Source organism: Corvus kubaryi, unplaced genomic scaffold (genome assembly GCF_017639235.1).
Source record: "Corvus kubaryi isolate FWS band 111438036 unplaced genomic scaffold, C.kubaryi_AGA036_p1.0 37357, whole genome shotgun sequence".
Lineage (NCBI taxonomy): Eukaryota > Metazoa > Chordata > Aves > Passeriformes > Corvidae > Corvus > Corvus kubaryi.
Window position 1 is genome coordinate 7,049,797 of NW_024581117.1, and position 13,017 is coordinate 7,062,813.

A 13,017-nucleotide genomic window follows, 5' to 3' on the forward strand; every position below is an offset into this window, starting at 1 on the left:
CCTTACTAAAAGTGTAGAGCTAACTCAAGCCTTATCTTGCAGTGCAGGGAAACAGGTCTCATACTGCAGTTCCTGGAGAATCCCCCTGGAGACCTGCACGACATGTAGGGTTGTATGGCCTGTCTCAGCCCCCATCATTTTCAGTCCAGCTTAGTTGCAGAGTTGAAGAGCTGTGGGTGGAATATGAAGGAACCATAAAAGATTTAAGCCCTAAACCCAGTCTTTATCCAAATAGTAGTTAAGGTAGTTTTCACAGAAAATCAGGTGGTGGTCAGTGTATTATTACCATTTTCTTTTAATAAATAGCTTACAGAAAACATACATGTCGATTTGTAGACGGTTGTGTACTATACTGATCTCAAAGATAATAAACGATCCATTCTGACATGCATGTGCTTTAGAATCTACTTGAGTCTGCTTTCCAACGCCCTCATATAAACATTCATTTGAAATTAATCATGTGCCAGATTTTGCCTTCCCTCTGTGCAAGGAAGGTAAGAGTTCGTATGATACCTTCTTTTATGAATGCTGATGTTTGCTTCTGGTTTTGTTTATAACATTTCCATGGAAAAAACAGCAGCCAACAGACTGATTTTAAACAGTTTCTTGTTCTGTTGAGTTTTGAGTAGCATCACGAAAATATTTTTGAGGGTGAAATTTGATTTGTGGCACTTTTTCTGCACAGACGAATTCTTTAGGCAGAATTTGTCGAAGTTGCTCCAAATGGTATAAAATGGAAAATTAAGCAGAGTGGAAAGACTTGTTTCTCTTTAGGGATTCCCTGGTTTATCAGAGGGATCCTTTCAAGAGAAAGGAGAAGGTCACACAAGGTGGGATCCTGTCCTGCTTTGAACCCATTTATAAAGCTGTGAGAATTCTTGAGGAATTACTTATGCTCTGTGAAAGCAGTCAGTTTATCTCTTCTCTCAGTTTTTTGCCTCTGAGTTACATGTAAACCATAATAAGATACTTCTAAAATGGTGAGGATTAGCTGTTCATAGCTATAAAAGGTAAGGAGGAGGTTCTGTGTTGTTGGGTGGGGGCTTAGGGAGTGGTCGTATTTTTTTTTTTGTTGATTTGTCTGGTTGTTTTGATTTGGGGGGGCTTGCTGGTTTGGATTTCTTTGGTTGGTTGGTTGGGTTTGGGGTTTTTTTCTGAATTGAAGGTGTAGAGAAGAGGGTGCTGACTTTCAGTAATGAGCTGTGCCTAGCTGCATAAAGGTTTTGCAGTGTAGTTTTGATTATCTGGCACAAAGCGGTATTTGATTAACTGCATTTCTTGTAAAGGAGTTTGAAGTTCTGGTTTATGAAAAAGCTTGCATTAATTTAAGAAGCTACAGAATATCCCCTGAATTTTATGTTTTAATTCTATCCTCCATTTCCTTCCATTTTTTGTCAGTAATTCAGTATCTGTCTTAGGCTTTATTGTAGTACTCACTTGAACTGTTTTAATTGCATCACTTGCACAAATAGGGATGAGTATTAGTTTTGTTTCTCTTTAAGTTTTGTGGCTGCACTAGAATGACAAGCAAAATCATAACTTTATTGTCTTCTCAAACACAACCAGATTAAATTTGTAAGACGATTTTTCTACTGTAAAAACCACTCAGACTAGCTGTCCACATAAGAGCAGGTATTCTTTCCCTTTTTAAAGGAAGATGGTTAATACAATTTTTATAATGTAGGTAAGGAAATGATGGAACAACTTTAGTAATATTTGTAATGGATAACATTTGCTGAGTTTTTCATAAATATTTAAGATGTTCAAGATTATTTTTGAAACAAATTGCTCTACATGAATGTAGGTGTTTCATGTTCCTTATTTGAGGTAATTATCTACTTCATAAAATTCTATCCATCCTTTCTTGGAAGAAAACTTTTCTCGTCTTGCCAGGCTCTTTTTTGTTGTTACATTAGTAATTCATGAAATAATATTGTATAGAATATTGACAGCCATCTTAATGAAATGTTTATAAATTACTAAAATGATACAGAGGAGAATTTAGTGAACGGTGAAATGATTATATGCTTACTTTTTTTTTAAAAGCAAGTGGAATATGCAGATGTGGTTTGTAAGCAAAACAAGTGAGAAGATTATGTAGTGATTTTAAATTAAAGATATTCTATCAGAGGAGCAAACACTTGGCAATAGAAGAGTATGTACCCCTCTCCCATTTTTTCCTGAGTGGTTCTTACTTAAACCTGTGCATTGTTAAATCCCAAAAAGCCATTGCTGGGGTTCTCACCAAACTTGGCTTTTTGTAGTTATTCCATTCAGTTTTTAACATAACTGCAAAACATGGTGCTATTGATGTAGGAACAGACTTCAGGACACCTTAGCTCTCTTTCTGGCTTTTTTTGCTTGAAATTTGAGATGCTTTCCTGTTTCGTAGGCTTTTCTGTAACACTAAATGAAATGCCATTGAAATGTTTCCTAACATCAAGCAACTCTTGTGAGGTTTAATCTATTAATGTCAATTAAGGAGTTAGATAATCACACGAGGAAGGTACAATGGTACTACTGTTCATTTTATGAAAAATACAGGTATGCCTACTGTATTTATTATCAAGACTGGTAATTCCTGACAGGAATTCTGTTCATGTCTCTGGATGAGTTGTCACTTAAATTCTTTGGTGTTTCTATGACCAAGATGGTCAGTTTCAGTTATTAACTTATAACTTACATATAAGTTATTAACTTATATAGTAGTGTAAATTGGTTGGAGATGTAGGTTGGTACTTACATATCTTTCAAGAGGTATGATACAGTGATACAATGTCATGGACAGAACACTTTTTCAGCAGTAGAGAAAAAAGTTCTATAGAGCACTAGCAGGCTTCATTTAGGAAGGAATGCCTGAGCAATAGCTGTACCAGCTTGAAGCAGGACAACTCCGTTGTGGCAACTGTTGACCAAGATGATGGTCAAGGCTGCTGTAGAGGTAAGGATCTCTTCCTAAGATGTCGAGTTGAGAACACAGTCTGCCTAGGTGCATGACCACGTAACATGGACTGAGCTGTTTGTGTGGGAGCCTCCTTGTTTCACTGGCCTTGCTGTCTTCTTTTGATGGAGAGGAGATATTCTGGTTCTGCTCCAGAACTTACCCAGATATATGTTACAGGGTGAGCTGGGCAGCTTCATCTCCACCTCAGGGAGTTTTGCTGCAGTCTTACCAGCCAAATATCCATCCCAACAGTAGCCTTCAACTGTGAGCCTGAAAGCTGCTGTTCTAAGTGGTTCTTTGCTTCAGCTCCCGGGATGATCTCATGCATTCCATAATATGTTTCTACTGATTTTGTCACCTACAAAGCCAAGCTGGTCCAAGGCCTGAATTCTGCACAGTTTTATGTTTTCATTTAGCCATACTTGGTTTCGGCAGAAATGTGATCCTCCTGTATTCCACTGCTGGAACAGCAACAGACTAAACCATATTTTTTGTTTTCTCTATCACTGAATTAGTAGTAGCATAGAGGACATAAAACTCTCTTCCAAGTGAAATGTAACTTTAATATTTGAAAGAAAGTATTTTTCTTCTCATATGTTACCTCTATTACTCTTTCAGCACTTACTCCTCCTAGGAGTTACTCTGCTATTTACTATCTGATAAGGTTGATTGCTCCACTTTTCTGTAAATCTATGAGGCAGTGTACAACCGACTGCTTTGTCTGAGTAATGTTTGATGAAACTGTGGTTGTAATATGGTTCTGCTCATCTGTGTAGGATGTTGATTCTACTCTGACCCATGAAGCTTCACTTTCCAGGTACTTCTAGGCTTCTTTCTGCATCCAAGCTCCAAGATGAAAGCCAGTTTTCTGCAAATCTACACACTGTTGGTTGACAGTTCCTAGTAAATATGTCTGTGTACAGTGAGTAACAGGGCAGTGGATTTCAGTGGCTTTCTCCTTTGTCCTTACATATGATGAATATCCTCTTCTATCTAATTTAAACAGAAAATTTCAAGCAATAAAATAGCGGGTTTTTCTTGCATTTTCATAGGTCAAACTTGGGAAAAAAAACACTATCAGGTGTAGCTTAGCAGTGTTTCACAGTGTTTAACAGATGCCAGTTTGAATTTTGCTTAGAGAATGGTATGTTTATTGTTTTAGTTAAAAAACAGTCTCATATTTGATCTGAAGATAGTATATTTGAGATTTTTTTAAGGTCGCAATGCAGAGAATTGCAAAAACAAGTACAGGTATGCGTAGCACAACCACATGAAGGAAAGGCTTGTCAATTCTAGACTGACATTGTCTTACTTTTAAGTCAGTCTCCTGTATCTTCTTTGTCAGTCACCTCGAGTTCTGTAACTACTCTGCTAGTAGCTGCATTGTCACCTATTTAAAATTAACCTTGTTTAAAGTTTTTCCATAAGTTTCACAGACCAAAGAATGTTGCATTTCAACATTCTGTAGCTTGATTTTTGCAGCATATGCACCAGGAGAAATAGCAACAATACAACAAATTGTACATGTTATGTATGTAAGTGGTGCAAGTGCCTGTATAAGGATCTACTCTGTGTTTAAGCAACCTGACTTCTTTCCCGATTCTGTTTTTGGATATCATACTGCTAGAAGTACTTTCAGGTCTCTGGTTGTAAAATTCTTGATGATACAGTAATACTTGTTGCTATTAACATTTCAAGGAAAAAAAGAGAAGAAGTTTCCAGAAATTTTCAGTTTTTAAGATGCTAAGCTCTTAAAAATTTGGTAATTCTCTATGCCGTGCTTGAATGGGAGTTCATCACTTTTACAGACACTTCTTTATTATTTTTAGAAGACAGTTAATCTCTTTTTATTCATTTGTTAGGTTGATTTTTATCTGGGAAAAAGTTTTAAAAGTCAGATGATCAATCAAGTTATGTGCTTGAATCAGGAGTGTGGGGTTTTTTTCAGTTACAATATTCAATTCTTTCCTAAGTACTAGGCAAAGAATTGTATTAGGATTGGAGGGGTGCGAGGGGAGGTTGAAAGTCATGTTTTTTAAAAGATGAGGGAGTGTGGTGATGGTATTCTGGTTATGATGGAGACTCAGGTACATTGTGTGGCCTCAGCAGTCTTCTGACAGATGAGAAGATACTACTCATCTGGCTTCAGAGAACTGACTTGACTAATCTAAATGTACAGTGGTAGCCAGCAGAAAATTGGCCTCAGTATGGTTTTATCCCCCATTGGTCCATTTAGTTGATCCACTACACTGCTGTTTCACCTTTGCTCTCACCTTGTATCAGCTAGATGTATTTGTAGGATGATGGTGGTGGAAGCAGTCGCTAGCAAAGCCCGTATGGCATTCATATCCTCTCAGAAGAACATGTAGATTTTTTTTCTTACGTTATTTCAGGTTTTCTTCTTTTCACCAGGTGAAACAGGCCCACTCAGTCTTGTTCAGGCTGTTACCGAGGGTTGGTTTTGTTTATTATGGTAAATAGGTAAAATTTTAGGAACTTATTGCCAAAATGTATTTCTTAACTTGTTCTGTAAGGAATGAATGAGGCAGTAGAAGGCACAAGTTGGTATCAGTCAATGTCTTGATCTCTAAGGAGGTGATCTAGCAGCACTTCATTACCTAAATGGAGCCTATAAGAAAGCTGGAAAGGGACTTCTACAAGGGCATGTAGTGCTTGGACAAGGAAAAATGGCTTTAAAGTGAAAGAGGGTAGGTTTAGATTAGATATTGGAAGGAATTCTTTACATGTGAAGGTGGTGAGGCACTAGCACAGGCTGCCCGGAGAAGTTGCTGATGCCTCATCCCTTGCAGTACTCAAGGCCAGGTTAGATGGAGCTCTGAGCAAACTGGTCTAGTGGAAGATGTCCCTGCTTACGGCAAGAGGGGGTGTTGTCACTGGATGGTCTCTAAGGTCCCTTCTAAGCCAAAGCATCCTGATTCTGTAGTCTGTAACATCATGTTTGATTTTCTGGGAATGTGTAAGGAAAACCTGCATTAGAAGTTCATTATATGTGTGCAGGAAATGGGAGTGAAAGTTTCAAAATTACGCTCTTGGTAAGGGCAGAAGTTTTTAGGGCTTAGATTTTGCAGTGTGTGCTATCTCAGAAATAGTTAAGGGTTACTCCTATAAACTGCACTGCTGTGAAATACACTTTTCTGAGAAGACACCTAAAACATTATATAAGAGGCCTGTAAGGCTGCCATTGTCCTGGCCATGAGGCATGAAAGCTTTACAGAAATGACTGAAATAAAGCCCGGACTGAAAGTCTGAAAAACAGAGCACTGAGCAATGCGTTTTGTTTTCTGCAGGGCTGAGTAGCTGGGTGAACACAGGGTTTATGTAGCTGTGCAGATTCAACTCCTCCTCACAAGCAAACACAGGGATAATATAGATTAGATCTTGTAGTCACCGATGAGCTTGCTGAATTGGAGTAAAGTGCTGTGTGTTGTAACCTTTGTGAAGTTTCCAACACAGATCTTAACTTCAAGTTGACAAACAGTCATATTTCATCAATAAACTACTTTTAGTACAAAGCATATAAAGACATGAAAAAAATTTAATGGAAGGAATGACTGCTCATTAATAAATATGAGCCAAATTTTAATTAACAGTGATTTCACGTAGTTCTGAGATTGAAGTTTAATGGGGTCTGATTGTAACAATACTAGCTTAAAACAAAAAACCACAACCCAACTGCACCCCCTCAAACAAACAAGCAAAAAACCAAGCCAACAAACACAACAAAGCAAGAAACTCCAAACAAGCCAACACCCCTGCAAAAAAAAAAACCCAAAAAAAAAAACAAAACACAGATATATCTGTTGCTTGTAATACCAATAGATTACTGTAATATCCTGAGCGTTAGCCTAGGAAAATTTTTTTCTTACTCTCAGAATTTTCGTGATGAAATGTCTCATAGTAGTTACATGAAGTTAGAGTTTTGAATAATTACATCTTTAGGAACAGAAGATTTTCAAATATGCAGTCATATATAATACGTATATTTTGGAGTTCCGTTTTGCTTATTAGTTTAGTTGTTAAATCAAAACACAAATTTTAATTCAGTTGTTCTTCAGTTGCTACCAATGCTGCTGTTTGACCCGGAACTGGTCCTTGTAGTTTCCTTCCAAGCACCACTTGACACTGTTCAGCCCTGCAGTAAGCAAGCTGTCAGCATTGTGCAAAAAAAGTCATGTTTGTGTCCAGTGGGTAAAGCATATCCTTCTTATTTGTCTTGCAGGCACAGGAGAGAGTGGCAAAAGCACATTTATCAAGCAGATGAGAATCATACATGGATCAGGTTACTCTGATGAAGACAAAAGGGGCTTTACAAAACTGGTGTACCAGAATATATTTACAGCAATGCAGGCCATGATCAAGGCCATGGATACCCTCAAAATCCCATACAAGTGTGAAAATAACAAGGTGAGATTTTTGTTTATTTCTGTAGCTGAAGCTTTTCCTCTTTTTATTTTGGGAAATATACTGAAGGTCTCAAAAAAAATTGCACATCACAGAAGTGATACTAAAAGCTCAGAAGAAAAGGGTGTTTCCTGTCCTGCATTTAGTTCTCTGCCATTCTTTCTACTTCTACCACACAAATGTGCTGCTTTTAAACAAGAGACTTCTCTTAAGATGCCTGAGGGGGATCGTCACAGAACAGAGGTTTAATGGCAGGCTGCCACTTGACTTCAGTAACCCTTGTCTTTTACTGTGAGGCCATGTTCTGATTAGAGCACAGTTAAACCATTCTTGTGATGTGTAGCAAAACTTTACTGCCTAAGGGTTGCTATTACATTACAAGTGGAAAAAATTCAAATTATTAGAAAAATAGGTGGGGATACCTGTGTGTGAACAGATTGTTAAATTAAAATTTTCTACACCGTAAAGACCTTAAAACAGTCAGATTCTTCTGAGACTGATGCTGTTACTGCAGTTAAAAAGGACAAAATACATTTGAAATGTGTCTAAGGGTCATGTCTGACTAGCTTGACTTTTTCCCAGGTTTTTTTAATATTCAGATTTTAATAGTATGGTAACTACAACAGTTTGTTGCATTCTATGAATAGGAATGAAATGCTTAATATTTTCTTAAAATACATGGTGAGCCACAGAATTACATGTCCTTATCTTACAATATCACAGAATCACAGAATGGGTCAGATTGGAAGGGACCACAGTGGATCATCTGGTCCAACCTCCCTGCTCAAGCAGGCTCTATTTGATAACAATTCCTGAGAACTTGTTTGCATTTTTACTGTTGATCCATTATTAGCAACTTTGTCAAATGGAGAATTTAAGATCTGTCGCAAAGTGCATGGCTCACCTTTCTTTCCATCCTGTGAAAGAGTATTTAATTATTATCTAGTAGTCCTGGATGAAAGTAATACTTTCTTTGATAAGTTACTCAAAAGTTCTTTTATTCAAAATTTTTTTATTAAGAGAAACTATCGAAGAGCAGCAAAATTTACAATAAAAAAGCTTCCATTAACTGGGAAAGAGAAAATGAAATAAACTTGAGTTAATGTTCAAGTCTTTTGTGTCTAAACATTGGAAGTTCAATTATTAGAATTGAACTGCTGTATGCATTTTAAGACAGCTAACTTAGAAGTAGGAAAGATAAAGCTTATTACCAGGTTAAAGATGAGTTGTTTTTTCATTTGCATTTGCTGAAGTCATTGCAGATGGTCATCACTTTGTTGGTGATGTAATGGTGCAATAACTAGAGTCTTGCAGGAGCATGACTTCATGCAGTAGGAAGTCAGGAGGATCCCATCTGTCAGAATCAATATTGTTAACCTTCTTTAAGGGTGGGTGGGTTTTTTTGTGCACATGAAAAAGATTGAAAAATTTGTAATTGGTAAGACTCTTGACTGTTAAATTTCCTAGTCTAAATGCATGCTTGGAGCTGTTTTCCCCTCATCCTCTATAAATCAAAATCAAATGTCTAATTAGTATTAGCATTTTCATTTGCATTTCAGCCTTTTGGCTCCATGTTTTTGCTGTGTGCAAAGCATGAAGCATACTGGCCTGAAAAGTTAGTTGATCATAAAGGACATTTTTTCTTCAAAATTGGCATTGATTGTAAATTTGCCTTAATATCTGGAAATCCTAATGGTAGATTAGGATTCTTTTTTCCTTGTATTATATTACAGAGTATGTGTTCTGTAGATATTTTTTAGACATGCTGACTTTTTGTAGTGTTTTTATATGGCTGAATGAGTTTGGTAGGTTTGGCATAGCTGTATACACATGGCCAGAACTGTTGACTTTCCCTACCTAAAAATTACTTTTCTGAGCGTAGGAGTCTGTCTGCGCTCAGGTCCTTCACAAGCATTCCCATCAGTTTATAATAGGGCTACTTGCAGAGTAAAATAAGTCACCAACTACCAGGTTCTCAAGGCAATTCCTGTACGAATTCCACCAGGAATACAGGAAAAACCAAGCATACTACAGCATTGTGCCTAAATAGATGTGATTGTGGTCTACTACGCTTCGGCTTTGTATACAAGGTCACTTACTTTAAAGCACTGAACACCAGTCAACAGATAAATCTGCTCCTTTTTTTACAGGCTGTTGAAAACAAACTCATTAGTCTAGCAGTCTAGAAAACACAGGAAGGGCACTTCCTATTAATTTGAATCTCCTATCAGGAGGTCCTATCTCTGGAGAGGATATCTCAAAGTTTGAGTAACAGCGTATTTTTAGCACAGTAGCTGTTGTACACAGTAGTTTAGAAAATTGCAGGTCAAACTGGTATTGATGTGGTTGGGCTTAAGGAAAAATTACCCTTTTTTTTCCGTCAAATTCTTCATGTTCTGCAATAGACTTTGGGGCTACACTCTAAATGGTTTTCTCTTACTGTACCAATTTTCATACCTTTAACTGTGATTTATTAAAATTGGAGTGTTTTGAGTCTCTGAATGCTGGTGGAATTTGAAGTGCCCTTATACCTCGCAGTCAGTTAAGTAGGCAGCTGTGTTCTTTGTGTGGTGTGCAATATCACAACATTTGGATTACTTCAGCATAGTCAATGTAGCAAGAGGCACGTTCTAAGTTTAGCAAGTTAGTTCTTGTGGGATTGTGTTTGGATTCATAGTCACAAATGTAACTAAAGAGGCAGAGAGTGAAATGCATTTTCCTGTATTATAATAACCCAGACTGTTTTGAAAGGTTCATTATCAGAGTAGTGAAAGCCAATTGAGAAGTGTAACAATGTTTAGAAGCTAGTATCTCAGAACTGATGGCAGAGCATTATATCCTGAAAGACATTTATTTTTATGTGTTTAAACTTCAGAATGTGAGCTCTTCTGAGGGTTAAGATAATGGGTGAGCGTGATCTCTTCTCTTAGGAATTTGTCTGTCATAGGAAATGGTTGCTTATAGACTTTTTTCATTCCCTTCCAAGTAAATTTTACTGTGCTTCCATAACTTCTTTTTTAAGTAGAAATTGTGAAGTTTTTGTATGGCTTTTGAATTTTAGAGTAGTAAGTATTTAATGAAATAAGGGAAAGCATTAGTTTTTATAGAAATGTTCAGAAGCAATTCTGAAAATTGCCTTTTTCCAAATTTTGTTTGTACAAACTAACTCGTGTGCAACCACAGGTATTCAAATGCACATTTTTAAAAAAATAAAATACAGGTTTAAGCTTTTTGCAGTTTGTCTTCTTAGACAAATGAATCTGCTACTATACTAAACACCAAATACCACTGTTGTCCTGTAGTATTCCATTGTAATATAACTTCCAAAGGACAAGTTGCCTCTCTGTTCCAGCAGACAGTATCAGGAAGGTATCACTCCATGGTGATTAACAGGCAGGAAACCTTACTTGAATCCCATTCCCATAATTTCCTGTGAGACTTCTTAAATATTCATAACAATAAAACTAATGTAAGTAACTGCAGCCTGTAAGAACAGGCTACAGGAAAGTTTTTAAAGAGGCTGGAAACATAAAAGCAAGTTTTGTGGTAGACCTAGACATTTGCTGTTAAGTTTCTAAGAGTGTTTTCTGATGAATTTTTGTCTGTATTTATGCCTGTTTCCTTTGGGAAATGTTTTGCAGTCAAAATGAGCAGATATCGGAAATGCTTTCAAAGTTCAAAATCTTACTGGCATTATCTTCAAGTCCATAATTGCTTTGTTAGCTTGTTTTTTTCTGTGTCAGACAGATCCACTGGAGGAAGCTAATAAAATTACAGGCAGAAGTGGGACAATAAGAGCAGGTATGGAATCAGGCTGCATTAAGTTTTTGTCTTGGGTAAACAGTTGGGGATGTTAAGTGTTTTAGATCTCCCGGTGAAATTTGATGTTAAACAAGTGTGGTTTGGAGGAACGGGCTTCCCACAGACACCTCACCTGACACAGAGTGTGAAGGACTGAATATAAAGCAGTAGTGTGCAAACTGGGAGAGTAAGTTTTTTGGTTTAGAGGGGGGTTTTATTAAAGAAAAAAAGAGCAAGAATGATGTTATTGGGACAGTGAAATAAAATGCTTATTGCTTTGGAACAGGGATAATGAAATGGCTCTTCCAGCAGATGGAGAAACCTGTATGGTTCTTGGTTAGTATTTAACAATCTGTAGTGCTTGGTTGGTATTTAAGTTCTCTGAGGTGTTTCTCCATGCCCTCAAAACCAAAGTAAAATTACCCAATAAGTAGAAAGTCTTGCAGAAGAGTTAAATGCTTCTAATACCTGGAAGCTCCATAGGCGTTATTTTAGCAAGAAATAGATAGCTGCAGTCTGATAACATGCAAGAGTGTATAGAAGATTTAAAATACCATGCTCCTTTAACCACATGTATTCAGCCAAAGGAACTGAGGATAGCTTGCTTTTTTTTCCCCAGGAGCTGTAACATGAGGGAAAGCCCATCTCCCTGATAGCTGTGTTTCCTCCTTGGCAACATAGATCAGGGAGCTTTAGGATTCCAATAAAGCCATGAGCAGTTTCTTCCTGAGCACTTTGAAAAGAGTCCTTTGTGAGGACTTTGACAATCTTAACTAGATAGCAGCCTCTCCTCAGCTGTATTTCTCATCATTTTATCAGTCTCCCATCAGTCATTTGCTCCTCTCGTTCCCTGGCTTTCTTTCTGGCACCTCTCAAGTCTTACATACATTTGACCTCAGCATGTCTTTATGTACTTACCTGTGGCCTACCATTTTGTCCTACTTCCTGCTGTTTTCCTTCTTTATATTTGAATAAAATTAAACAAACAAAAAGCCCCCCATATATGTAGTAGTTTACATTCTGTTCTCCTAGTCACTCATTTGATTGCTCTCTGTTTACCGCAGAGGTCTCTTGCATTTATCTGTATTGCTCTAAAGGATTAGTAGATTACTTGTTTTGTCTTGTTATGGTCTGCTTAAGTGTTTAGTATTTCATCCCAACAGAAGCCCAAGTTCCAGCTATTTTTCCAAATGTGTGGGGAAAATGACAGTAAGCTGGAGAAGCAGGGTTGAATGCTTCCATGAAGAGTGTATAATACCTTTGTGTAAAATAAACATGGGGTAAATGAACACTCTTCCTTTCTCCAGTAAATCAGCAGTTAATTTTACTGATATGAAATGAGGAAATTGTCAGCTTGCAGTTCAACATAAATTTGAAAACTAAATTTTAGCTACTCTTTTTGCAGAGCAAAAAGATTTTTTCCTTCCTTTTTTAATATTTTATTTTACGTGACGGTCTTTGTTTTTTAAATACAGCATTTTAAGTGATTAACTGCCTTTCACTAATGAGATGTAGTAACTCATACAAAAACACTTGTGTGAGGCCTGATGGCCATGTTTTATCTTTACTGTTCCATTGTTTTACAGTTCCTGCTAGAGTGGAGAATGAATGGGTGGTAATAATGCTGGCAGATTCTTGTAGATTTTGTGATTGCTCACACACTGGATAAAGGGCCATAAATGTAGGAAAGCATGCTTCTAGCATTTTTTTTAATTCCTTCCTTTCTGACTATCTTATTTTAGATATGTTTGTTATTTAATTATTTTGCTTGCAGAGCATATTGTGTGTCTGAAAGGAAATGTTCACGTGAGTGTCTTCTCTCACAATGAATATGTGAAATGCGCTCAGGG

The 13,017-nt window shown here is 37.1% G+C and overlaps 1 protein-coding gene across 1 annotated transcript in view; it reads left to right on the plus strand.

Moving 5' to 3' along the window:
- LOC121667042 (guanine nucleotide-binding protein G(q) subunit alpha) overlaps nucleotides 1-13,017 on the plus strand; it is a 118,889-nt gene that overhangs the window by 32,377 nt on the left and 73,495 nt on the right. Inside the window, exon 2 of the mRNA XM_042033134.1 lies at nucleotides 7,185-7,369. Coding sequence (XP_041889068.1) covers nucleotides 7,185-7,369 — 185 coding nt within the window. The remainder of the gene's footprint in view (nucleotides 1-7,184; nucleotides 7,370-13,017) is intronic.